Source organism: Mytilus galloprovincialis, chromosome 4 (assembly GCF_965363235.1).
Source record: "Mytilus galloprovincialis chromosome 4, xbMytGall1.hap1.1, whole genome shotgun sequence".
In the NCBI taxonomy this organism is placed as follows: domain Eukaryota; kingdom Metazoa; phylum Mollusca; class Bivalvia; order Mytilida; family Mytilidae; genus Mytilus; species Mytilus galloprovincialis.
The window spans coordinates 70,140,106-70,153,500 of record NC_134841.1 but is presented as its reverse complement, the minus strand read 5'-3'; the positions used below and the strand labels follow the sequence as shown (position 1 = coordinate 70,153,500).

At 33.4% G+C, this 13,395-nt stretch overlaps 1 protein-coding gene across 1 annotated transcript; it reads right to left on the bottom strand.

The window, feature by feature from the left end:
• Positions 1 to 1,256: 1,256 nt before the first annotated feature.
• On the bottom strand, positions 1,257 to 6,256 carry LOC143070735 (acid sphingomyelinase-like phosphodiesterase 3b). Its single transcript, XM_076244910.1, has 6 exons — positions 6,105 to 6,256; positions 4,853 to 5,045; positions 4,161 to 4,402; positions 3,690 to 3,853; positions 2,383 to 2,563; positions 1,257 to 1,914 (listed from the first exon to the last, which is right to left on the bottom strand). The coding sequence occupies exons 1-6, from the start codon at positions 6,154 to 6,156 to the stop codon at positions 1,385 to 1,387; spliced, it is 1,362 nt and encodes a 453-aa protein (XP_076101025.1). The 5' UTR covers positions 6,157 to 6,256; the 3' UTR covers positions 1,257 to 1,384.
• Positions 6,257 to 13,395: the final 7,139 nt, after the last annotated feature.

Sequence of the window (13,395 nt, the reverse complement as noted above, 5' to 3'; positions counted from 1 at the left end):
CTGAAAGAACTCGTCAGCTTATGTTTCTTTAACAAAAAGGGCACTAGACGTTTTAAATATCTAGTTTTGGGCAGGAATTCAGCTTACTTTGTGAAAAATCACACAGAGTCGAGCAAAAAATACACCGAAGATGATATCACTGCAATGCTGGACTTTTTAATTGACAACATATTTGTTTAATTTGGAGGTTTGATTTTCCAGCAGATTAATCATTATTGGAATCCCAATATGTACCAATTGCGCTCCTCTACTTACAGATTTGTTTTTGTATTCCTATGAAGCAGAATTTATCCAAGGGCTTGTACAGAAAGGAGAAAAGAAATTAGCCCGGTCTTTTAATTTCACATATCGGTATATTGATGGTGTACTTTAATTATAATAGATTCAGTGATCACTTACATTTAATATATCCAAGTGAAGTTGAAATTAAAGATACTACCGACACAAATAAATCTGCTTCATATTTAGACGTTTTTTTTCTCGAAATGAATACTTATGGTAGGTTAAATACCAAAATCTATGACAAACGCGATGATTTTAATTTTCCTATAGTCATCTTTCCATTTCTGTATAGCAACATCCCAGCGGCACCAGCATATGGAGTATATGTGTCTCAATTAATACGTTACTCTAGAGCTAGCTCAAAGTACGTTGATTTTGTTTAATGCTTTCTCAAAACTTCTAAAGACAGGGCTATGAATCAATCAAATTAAGGTCATCACTCAAGAAATTTTACGAACGCCATAATGAGCTGATTGGCCATTTTGACAAAAGTATGTCAGAAATCATATCTGGTATTCTTCCTCAGTCATAATAACCTTCCATCATTACCGAACTGACCAAAGAAATAACACGACGGGTGCCGTATACGGTGCAGGAAATGTTTATCCTTTATCTGAATTCACTCCCGGTTTTAAGTGGAGTACGTGTTGTTATTATTTGTAACTTTTGATGTAAATGTCTTTTGGTTTTATGAGTCTTTGTTTACTTCTTGGTTTTGATTGTTATTGTCTTATAGCCGTATTTGCACTGCTAAAGTGTAGAATGGTAACGGATTCTCCTTCATCGGGTTTTTGTCGGCGTTTCCGCACTTATGCAAAAGAGAACAGTTTAATTTGTATTCTTAGTAGGATTTCTACTTCTTTAGAGAGTACTTGTACACTATTTACAGAGGTGGAAGAATATCAAGATACCATGCAGTTATAAGGCCACAACCAATTATGTTGACCGAAAATCGTGACAAAAATATAAAAGATGGTACAAAGTTATACGTGACATTTTGTTTTAATTACAAAAGGTTTAAACTAAGTTTTTGTACACGATCTAGCTAACGGAAGATTGCTATTTTTTTCATCAATTATTGCTAAAAAAGAAAGCATTTAATTTAAACAAACTGTGTGATAAAAGTTGAACAAATCACGAGGGAACTGAAGGTGAAGACATTATAATTTTGATGAAACGGTGCTACCGAAGTTGTAAGACCATTAAAGCAGTTTTCAAAACTGTCTTTTTCCAAATGTCTAGAATTGCAATAAAAACCAGCATGGCATTTTTCATCGCATGATTCTTCATAATTCTCATTTACACTAACTGTCCAGAATTTACGGAAAGATTGAAATTCGTGGTTCTTCTGAGTCCTCATCCGGGTAACAAGCTGTGCCATCGACGCAGGAGAGAGGTCAGCCAACTCATAGGCCGTGGTGGCATTATACTCGATTTTCCATTCAGATTGATTGTTCCTATTGACTTCTGGTAAATCCATGTAATACTGTGTAAAGTCTAGCAAGTTTCCATTCGATCGGTCGTATTTTAGAAGCCTGAAACTTGGATTGTGAGCGGGTCCTGTTCTACCATCAAATTTGTACCTCCAAGGTGTTATGGAAGGCGCACAAAACTGCGCAAGTACACCAACACCTGTAAAAATAAACATGACAAATAGAATATCAAAGTGATAAGTAGATCATCATGAAGAATGATTTTTAAATCTAACAATTTCATAAAAAAAATACTTGTAACTAAGATCTTTATACAAAGTATGTATGATCCCTATTTTTACAAAATGGCTACGTGTTTAGTAGAATTTAAAATACCTATACTATTATTTCATCTCAGTATACTCTTTCTCTAGTTGGAATAATGAATTTGTATTCTAAAAATTAATGATAATGGCATGAATGACACTCTTCGTATGCAAAAAAAAAGAACATGATATAAAAACTATAAACATGAAGAGCATGTCACCAAATAAAATGTATCATTACCACATCTTCTTTTTTATATATACTGACATTATTTCAGCTTAGTAAATTATTCGTTCTTGTTTGATTATTCAATTTCAGTTCTAAATTTCATGATACCATACAAATCTCAAATTATTGGTACCTGTGTCGTCATGGTAGATTCTAAAATTGTCAGAATGTTCGTGTCCAAAATGCATCCCAACAATCTGTTTTGTGTAGTTCATAAATATGTTGTTCAGTTTGGAATTATATTGTGGGTACATCCAGGGGATTCTATTAGGGGTGGGATTTACACCCGGTGGTACATGTGCTGTTACTAGAACCTGATGAAAAAGAAATGTATTTACGTTTAAGTTGTAGTTGTTTAAAAAATAAACAAGAACTTATTTGATGATATTTTATAAGTATTACTATATATGCGTTCCGTGGTATTCTCAAGTTATCAAAGTCGTTAGTCAAAAAGAGTTTAAGAGATTTTTACAGAACCTATTGAAGGTAAACCATAAATTCAAGGCAGCAGTCCTTTTGCGACAATTACTGTTTTTCATGGGTATCATTTGCGCCAAATTTTGTTTTCCAAATGTATCAATTGCGCCAATATTCGGAACTCATTTGCGACAATTTACCTGTACACATATCTATGATCAAAAATATTAATGATAAATATTCTTTCTTATTTTTGGCTTAAAAAGTATTATAATTATGTTTGGAGATATTTCATCATGAAGATGAGCATCTGGAGAGAAATGACTTAAGATGCATTAATCTACAGTCCATTTACAGAGAGAGAAGAAAACTTATTGCTTTGCTGAATATTTAATACAAGATATGCCAAAAGAGAAGAATATAGAAGCTTTTGCTAATTATGTTTTAGCCACATTTTTTGATGACACAGTGCTGAAACTATATCTACCACAAGAAGTACCTGTAATGGAGAAGAAGCATTCAACAGAAATTATTATGAACTGTTTTATGCAGTTCATTCTTCAATGTTTGTCTTTTTGGACAATAAAGTGAAGTTACAAGCTACAACATACATTAAATGGGGAAGTACACATGCAGCAGCAGTAGGAAGAAAGTATGTTTCAGAAAAAGGAAACATTTGTCGCGTAAACTCCCGGTTCGAAGTCCAAATAAAGGTGGAGGGAAGTCATTTTTCTTCTAATTGGCGCAATCGTATGTTTTATTTTTGGCGCAAATGATACCATATAATTTTAAAACAGGTGGCGCAAACATAGCATTGGAGAAAAAAGTTGTGGCGCAAAAGGACGCATTTTTGGCGCAAACGGATCTCCGTCCCAAATTCCAAAACATCAGAAAGGTATACAAAACCCAACAACATTTGTATATAACCATAGACAAACTCTCATGTCGCTTCTCACTTAGGATATACTTCTGCAATCAATCCGAAACAAAACAAAATTTTCTATATCGTTTAAATTCACATACCTTCTCATTGGCTACCTTAGCTGCGTCTAGTACTTGTTCTAACCAGACAAACTGACCGGCGGGATCTTCTGTGGTACCAGTTTGTTTGTTGGAAGTATAATAAAGATTTGTATTCAGTCCAACTATTCTCATACCGGTTGCAGTCTTTAGTGTATAATACCCACCTTAAATAAAAGGATCAGAAGAGAATAATGGTGGGTTTAGAATAAAGGGCAAAAAAAATAGGCTTAAACAATAAAAATTGAAATATATAATTTAAGGAACTCAATCCAAACCCTCATATATAATGCATATAGATATATATCCAGTTGTTTGAATTAATGTAATTATAACCAGTAGAAACTTTATAATTGCAGTATTTTGCACTGATCGTTAAACATAGTACCAAGAATATTACGCAAAGCTTTATATTTAGCGCTATATGCTTTTTAAAATCTCCTCGGACGGAGAATGAATATTCCAAACATTTACCTCGAAGAAAAGTATTCATGCTTTCTTCACCAATCCAGCTTTTCCATCTATCAAAAGACCTGTTATACAACAAATTACCGGTCTCTGGGAACTGGTTATGGGGAAAGTAGTCATGGTTTCCGAATGTGGCATACACGGGAACAGTCGTAAATACATCCTTGAGTAGATTTGTAATGTTTCCCAATATTGCATCATGGATTTCAAAATTAACGTTATCATCACTTGTATGGAGAGTATTGTCTCTGAAATCAATTCAAAATTAACGTTATCATCATTTGTATGGAGAGCATTGACTCTGTAATCAATTCAAGTTTCATCTTTACTTGACATAAACTTAAAGAATTTCGTATTTTTTTCAATGGATATCTGTCTTCTTTTTTTTCTTTTTTTTTCTTTTTTTGTTGTTGTTTGTTTTCTCTCGATACAACAGCAGCGGCCAAATTATAAAGCTTAATCACATAACTTTCTATACTCTCTGGACAGGTTTCAAATACATATACGTACAGAATATTTATCAACTATAAACTCTAAAGGTTTGACTTATCCTTTATGCCTACTGTCTTTTTTACAGTACAGGAAATTGTAAAATGGTGTAGGGCTATCCTAAATATCAGAGGTATATCATTGAAAAAGAAGCTAACATAATTTAAGCTTCGATATAAGAAATTGAAATGAAGTAAAAAAAAGTATACCCTGTCCACAATATGAAGTCTGGATCAGGCTTAAGAGCCTTCATTGCTTCAACGCTGTCGTTCACAAGTTTCCAGGGCGCATCACACCAATAATCTCCATATAGACCATAGGTTTCTACGACGTCATTACAGGAAAGGTCCTCACTCATGTAAGTATGATCCCAGTGGAAATCTGTCACGTGCCAGAAATATCCTGTAACGATTTATTGGGAATACAATATCAAATAAAGGTAACATGGATGTATTACTAGTATTTCCATGCAAATGTATACAAAAACAGACAAGTAAGACAAACTACACCACTATATGTACGCCATCAGCATCTTCACTAGCCAAGGGTTACTATCCAATCCAAAACACGTGGAGAGGAAAGGGATGGATCGCAACCCTTGGTCTGCGAAAATGGATGTACACATGCTACAGGGACACTGTCTTAATAGCTTTAGATGTATCGCAGACGGGTCACCACGGTGCATATCATACCATTTATCAGTGCAGTTTACTTATGCCCGAGCTTTTGAATGATTTAATGCGGCGATAAGTAATTACCGGTTCCAACTATCATAGGGTTGACTACTCTATCTTCTGTACAACCTTACTAGGGAAATGTTCATATATTCATTTAAATAAAAACGCCAGTTTAAATAAATATAGGAGTTATAATATGCTTTAATTTCTTCGGTGTCTTTTGGCTTTCAAGACGAAAGAATACAGTTCTGATTCCTTCCTCCCTACCGACCCAAAATGTGCATGCATACTGAACAATTTTGGTTTAATATTGTTAAATTTATGACATATTTTGGTAAAGCACCATTAAAGTCTGAACATTTCCAAACAAGTTCTAGTCTGTATATCATTTCCCGTGTAAAATTATTGTACCTACCTACATACCTTATTTTATCTGTCAAGAGGCAGAAAAAAAAACATATTTTGGGGGCCTAATGATCTTAATACTAGTAAAACAAAGAAGAAATCAATACTATACATTTATATTACTATACACGTCTACCACCAAGTAATGTGTATATTATTCATTAGCTTCTTCAACTTTTAGAATTGCTGTAAGTAGATTATTAGTCCCGAGGTACCATTTCTTTAGCCATGCAGAAGAAGTATAATTATGCATCAATTGTCACTGCTGCACTAACATGCATGACGGGCAAACATGTATCAAGTATTGAAATATTGATATATAAAAAAATCATACATGATTTGTACAATGTTTAATGGAATTGTTCTAAAATCTACTCACCAATATCTGCTGTTACGGAAGAAACCGTCAGTATTAGCATCAAGATGATCATCTTTTCTTTGTTGCTGCTAAAGCTTCAATATGATCATATTACAAAAAAATCTGTTTACAGTTGTGTCTTCGTGAGACATACCAGTCGAAAGTGATGTTTGTTTTAAGTGGTGTTTCTTAAAAATTAAATGGTAGGTAGGTAAAATAATTCCACTTTCTATTTCATTGAATTTATTTAATGCCCTAATGATACTTTTGAGCGAAAGAAAATTCACACGAACGTACGAAATTGTTACATTAATCTATACTCTGCCTGTACATACATGTATGTGGAATGCCGTTTGCACACAGTGGTATTTATGGTAGCCCCATTATAATTATAGCATGTTGATATTGCGACAGGTAAACGATGTTTGTTTAGAGCATGTAGAGTGTCCTAGGTTTTGCATTTGAACTTAGTCAGGTAAATCCAATAAATCACGCATCCCACTTATTATAAATGAACGCGTTTTATGATTTATTGTATCATTTTACCACGAAAATGAAATTTTCTATGTGTCTAATACATATAATAAATATATGGAGTTGCACAAACATATTAGACTTAACCACCTCTGTCACCAACTGACCCAGTCTCAGGTAAAACAAAAACAAATATTGGTTACTAGTATCTCATTTTTGGATCAACTTTCAATTCTATCGAAATTCATCTATCGTTCTCTGCTACTAGTATTCTAGTTGCATATATTTTGACCATGTTGATCGTAATGCGTTCTATATAGCTTCTTGTATGCTTGGTATATATTCTCCTTAAAAACATATCATTCCTTTAAACTCGTGTGATAAATACTCGGACACACATCTAAATGCAATAGTTTAGCATGAAAGACAGAAACATCGACATGCATATACCATGAATCTCCACATGTATTCTTCATTCTGTGTATTTCTCTTGATCGTGGCCGTCTTCTTATAATTATTATGGGTGTTGACTGTCCCCTACATCTAATGAAAAAAGGTGGCGCGGCTTAATATTGGCATTGAAGACCAGAGGACAAAGGTTTGGACATTTTCAAGTCACATACGGCCTTCAAACATGAGCAGAACCCCCATACCATATAGTAAGCTATAACAGACCTCGTTATGACTACAACTATGAACGAAAGAAAAATCAGTATGAACGACAGAAACTAACGACAATCACCGGGCTGCCTTTAATATTCTGTGACAGTCAGTTTTTCAGTTTACTTTCAGGTTATTAATTAAATTTTCGTTAAAAAGAATCATTGCAAGGTGTTCACATCTGTCTTTCTTCTTTTTCATATAATACTGTATAATGGAAGCAATGTACCTTACGTCAAATGTCAGTTTTTTTTTCAATTTCAATGTTTTTTGAGTGATAAGACCAATTTCTATTTGACTATCAGAATATCGTGACCACCTTTATTGTTCTACAGAATCATTGTAACATGTACATGGTCAGCTGACAAGAGACACCTGGCAGTAAACTTGGTCCACGCAGTTTACATTAATATTAAATGTAAATTTGCTATTTGTGTTCTACAAAATCTTCTCAGGGTGAATATAGGATACGGTATACTGTACATCAACCACCTAAGGATTCTGTTAGACCACAACTAGTAAAGCTAGTATATTAACTGTATGTGGTCTACATAATCTTTGTGAGGTGAATATGTCTAACCATGACCTCATCTTCATGATTCATTAATCGGTTAAGTTTTGGTGATTATATGGATCTTTATGCCGGAAAGGGTTCATCTGTTACTTAATAACCCCTTAATTGGTACCTTCTCTCTTTTAAAGTTTTTACTGCTATTTGATCCCTCTGGATCGGAGACCATGACTGGAGACGTAAAATTATGTATTTAAATTCTGAATACCACGTAGAAACTGTGAGGTTAATTAGAAAGAAAATTTAAGCTTTTAAAAATAGACTGTAATCAAACTATTTCTGTTTATGCATCTTTCAATGTTGAACTTCCATGTTTTTATAGTTATATTTAATGGACAGATGGAATGAAAACCTGCAGTCCTTTTTATCGGAAATAGTCTGAATATTACATCAAGCTAGACTACCAGTTTATCCCGATTGCACCTGTCCTAAGTCAGGAATCTGATTTACAGTAGTTTTCGTTTGTTTATGTAATTTATACTTGTTTCTCGTTTCTCGTTTTTATATAGATTAGACCGTTGGTTTTCCCGTTTGGATTGTTTTACAATAGTAATATTGGGCAGGGGCGTAGCTCGGCAATTTTGATATGTACGCAATGCCGGAGAAGGAAGTCATACGGCAGGGGGTCTGGGGGCCGATTATGCCCCCAGAAGCTCTGGGATAAATGGTGCAAAATCCTGCATTCTCGCAATTTCCGAGGACTTAAAATGACCTCACATAAATCTTACTTTTAGGAAAAACAAGTCAACTTTGGAAATAAATAATCAGAGAAAAACAAAGAAACCCGTACTGTTGGCTTAACAATTTTTTTTTTTCCTTATGTGTAGAGGGTAAAAATGGCTTGATTAGGTATATTTTATTTGTTACCTAATCATGCTGAACCCACTTTACATTAGAAAACAAACTAATTTCTAAGCCAACACTGTCCAACTTAAATGGTATTTTTTTTATTGAGGAAATACTAAATAAAAATTCGAATCACATATATCTTTATGTTTTAATTTATGAGTGAACAAGCAGTGTTTTTCAGCTTTTTTTTCTCTCTCAAAGTTAATTCTGAAAAATCAATGCCCATTTCCTTTCTTTTTTTCTACTAAAGATGTCCAAAACCGTGTCTGCTTTAATTTTTTTCCTCGGTATATGTTCAAAAGACCGAGTCCAGATAAACAATTCGTTTTCATTGTATTTCTCAAGTAGGTCTTCACTCTTCTCATGGTACTAAAAGACCGTTCTGCCGTTGCCATCGAGACCTGCATACGACGGACGAACCAACAGACAGACGGATGTACAGACCAGAAAGCACAATGCCAATCTATTATCGTAGGTAGGGCATAACAAAATCAAATCATTTTTTTTCTTCAACAATATTAAATAAAATCTAAGATTAAATTCTAAAAATTTGCTAGTTAGTAAAGGTTAAAAATGGTAGTAAAGGGTTGGGTTGGGATGGTGGATCAGTACTTCGCGAAAAAAAGTTTTTTTTTTTATTAAAATTAGGATTACGGAAAATAAAAACTTTAAAACTGAAAGCATGGAAAATACGCACTTTTATTTAAATTTGGGAACATGTAACTTGTTGAACGAAAGAGGCACCCGTCTTGCACTAGAATTTAAAAAATGGGAAAAAAAGTTGAACGTCAAATGAAAAAAAGGTGAATACAGTTGCACGAAAATTACCCTTTACCACTCCCGTTAAACTTAAGTTGGAGTAGACTATTTAAGACTTATACATACCTCACAGGAAATTCATAAGAATGAATTGATGTCCATGATCTTTTAAGAATGTCATATTTTATTTCATCAGTTATTTTGGAATCTTCAGAAAAGATGTCAGGGTAAGGAGGCATAGAAGACGTAACACTTGTGTTTTGACACCCGGAGTACTCAGCCATTTTAAATTATTGGCATCAGCAACATAATTACGATGCTGGTTTCGTGATGAAAAGGGAAGACTAGTTTTTGGAACGAAATATAGCTACAAAGTGATCATTAACATATTTGTAATTTTTTTTTAATTAACTTTATCACTTCAGTTTTGCTCTTACTAGATTAACCATATTTTTATTTCTGTGAAATTTTCAATGTGTACGCAACTGCGTTTTTGCGTACGGGTTGCTACGCGCCTGTTGGGGCCCTTTATAGCTTGTTGTTCGGTGTGAGCCAAGGCTCCGTATTGAAGGGCGTACATTGACCTATAACGGTTTACTTTTATAAATTGTTATTTGGATGGAGAGTTGTCTCATTAGCACTCACACCACATCTTCCTATACCTATCCAGTAATTACTGATAAACCAAATGCTATGAAGAACATAAATCCATCAACTGGTCCAAGGACACAGTTTTATCGTCTTTTGGTTTTCGTTTCACAAATATAGTCCCTAGTGTGAACAGTGTATAACTTGCAATTTTTATTTGATACACTTTCCCAATTTATTTCTTGATATTTAATGCATGAAATATTAAGTAGGGTGGGGGTGTAATTACATGTTAAAAATATTTGGGTGCTGAATCTTTTTGTTAAGTGGTGATTTGGTCCAGTTAAAAAAGGTCAAATTTTATTACGTATGAAGCTGTCAAACTGAATTTTAGGCCCCCTTAACACATAATTGTCAATATTTTGGGTTAGAGCTGGTAGAAGTTTCTATAAATTTTATATTTTAATTTGAATTTATTGTCTAAAAGAAATGCACTACGAAATAACTGTGTTCTCTGGCCAACTGGCATATAATTGCATAAAATCAATACAATGCGACAGGAATGTTCCTAGGTTCCGACAAAAGTGCAAAAAATCGGAAAATTTCATGGCAATAACTCATATTAGGAATTGACTGGTGATTTTGGTTGTGTTATCTGAATTGTAAAACTTGTTTTGCTGATCACTCAAGTCTTTGGTTATCTAGTTTCAATGTATGCACTTAGATGTGCAAAGACAGAACGATGGGTATTAGTTGTCCATAAAGGGACTTAACTTCTAAAGAGGTCTGACGTTTTTGCAAATTTTGTCCTAACTTGTCTTCTGCCATTAAAATTTTCTCTATTTCTATGTCAGTTCCACAAAAAAAAAAAAAAACACGAAAATGAGTACAAATCTTCACCAACTTCTTTAATGAATTTCAGCCATACATAAATATTTGTTAATCTTGTCCTGTTGATCATTTTGGATTTTTGAAAAGATTCTCTTTATCGATTACCATTTTTAATAGCCTTAGGACAAAATTGGTTAAAAATGTCACCCAAGGGCAACAACTCCTTTAGAAAGTCTTCAGACACTTTTAATCAGCATAGGTGCAAGGTAGAAATTGACATTCACAACATTCTGCCCTCGTCTTAATCTATAATGGTTTACAAAGTAATTAACAATAAGTTGCATTTTACCCTATATTTTAATTTTATGCTTGGCATCCATGTTAGGTGGGACAAGGATTTGTATAGTATGTTATACAAATGCTTTGCTGGGAGGTGAGCACATGATACACTTTTTCTTAACTATATACCAAAGGATGGTTGTGGTCAAGTTGGTCCCAATTGGCCCCAGAAATTTCATAGTGGAAGATTTTTGTAGAAGTTAACAGACCACAGATGACAAGTGATTAGCATCACATCCCTTAGGGACAGGCTAGCTAAAAATTAGGGGAAACTGATATTTTCCAAAACATTTCTGAGTCTCTGATACAGGGCTATAACTTTAACAACTGAAACTGAATCATAATCTGTGTATTTTAATATGAATAAGTCATGTTTATACCAAAATCTATTCAACAAACTGAATTATAAGAGAACAAATTCTGAAAAAAACTTGATGGATGAGGATGAACTGCCAAATAAAAACCTAGTTCCCTTCTGCCCCTTGCCAGTATATGGGCTTACAAAAGGAGAAGTAGAGTTCAAATCAAAATAAAAGATGCATCAAGGAAAATAAAAGAGATTTCATAGTTTTCAACAATAGACAGGTGTCTGCAAGATATGCAAAATTTATATCAATTTATGAAAAATGAAAATGAGGCTTAGGTAAGTGACCATGGACAGATGGACACCTTAAACCAATCAGAGTAATAATATCTACATCACAGTCGTTTGAACGAGACTTTACCTGCGCTATTTCTCGATACGCCATATAGTTTTGACACTGACAGCGTGTCTTTATCTTATAATTTTGGTAATCGGTAATTAGTTTTTTAGTATAATAGTCCCAGTTAATAATACCATAAGGACATACCTTTAACTTTTTAAAAAGTATGTTTAATGCCAATAATAGAGCTGAATTCTGTCTCCAGGTGCTGGATTTTTTCTCGCTGTGTTGTCAAGACCCATTGGCAGCCTAATTCATCCGTGTGTTTTACTCTTTGACACATTCCCCATTTTCATTCTCTATTTTATTCAATGGGTCTAAATCTTGACCAGGTAATTTCAATTTAGTCAGCATACACAATTACAGATAAAGTAAATTGTTTGTTGGTGTATATTATTTTGTTTTTCTCTTGTTTTGTTGATAAATCAGGCCATTAATTTTCTCAAATTGTTTTACATTTTTCATATCTGGGCCTTTTATAGCTTCCTCTGAGGTATGTGTTTTGTTCGTTATTGAAGGCCATACATTGACGCTATAATTTGTTAACCTCTATATGTCATTTAGTCTCTTATGGAAAGATGTGTCATTGGTTATGATATGTTTTCAAATCAAACCTCAGACCACAATTGCTGAGTGACTTTTGTGTTCTACCAACATTTTCATGTCAATAGTGAAGCAATAATAATAATCTTCCTTCAGCATGTTCCTTTAGTAGGCTCCTGTGATAATTGTCATAACATACACTTTCAAGTTTGCTTACTGTTTGACATAAATTTCTAAACCATTAGTAAATTAAATAATGGGAACATGAAGTACTTTTAGTACATTGATGAGTGTAATGTCAATTTTCATAAACATATTTTTTGTCCATTCACCATTCATGTAAAGTGATTATTAGAGAGTTCCGAATGAAAATGACGCCAATAACTTGACAAAATCTGTGTTGAATTTTTGTGGAAATACTTCTAATTTGGTGAGTTTTTTGTATTGATATTATTGTATAAACCTTCCGTAACTTGTCAGAGTTGTATTGCTTAAGTTTAAGAACTTTTTTCAGTGAATAGAGATGTCAAACTCCTCTCAGACCATGCTATATTTCTATAAATAGATATTTCACAGGTTGTAAAGTGTGAACTGATAATTACATTTTTGTGTCAATGATGTTTCATTGTTTTTTGGTTAATATTGTTTTTATGTATTTTCACTGGGTTAAACAAGATGTTTACAAGTTTGGTATATAAATTTGTTTGTTTTCTGGATAACATGTATTTTTGCAATGTTTTGAACATTTATTATTCAAGTGAATGACAGTATTTTTCAGTAAATCGTATTTACCGTATTTAGAGTATGACTTATTTGTATGGAACGTATTTGTATTGAGGATTTAAATATGGAACGTATTATGATATATTGAACTTTATTAGAATATATCACTGTGTTTACTGGATTTAATAAAGATTAATTAACTTTCTCTGGAATACGCATTTGCCTTAGAATATTTCCACACTTTAACTTTCTAGCCAACACAATGAGACAG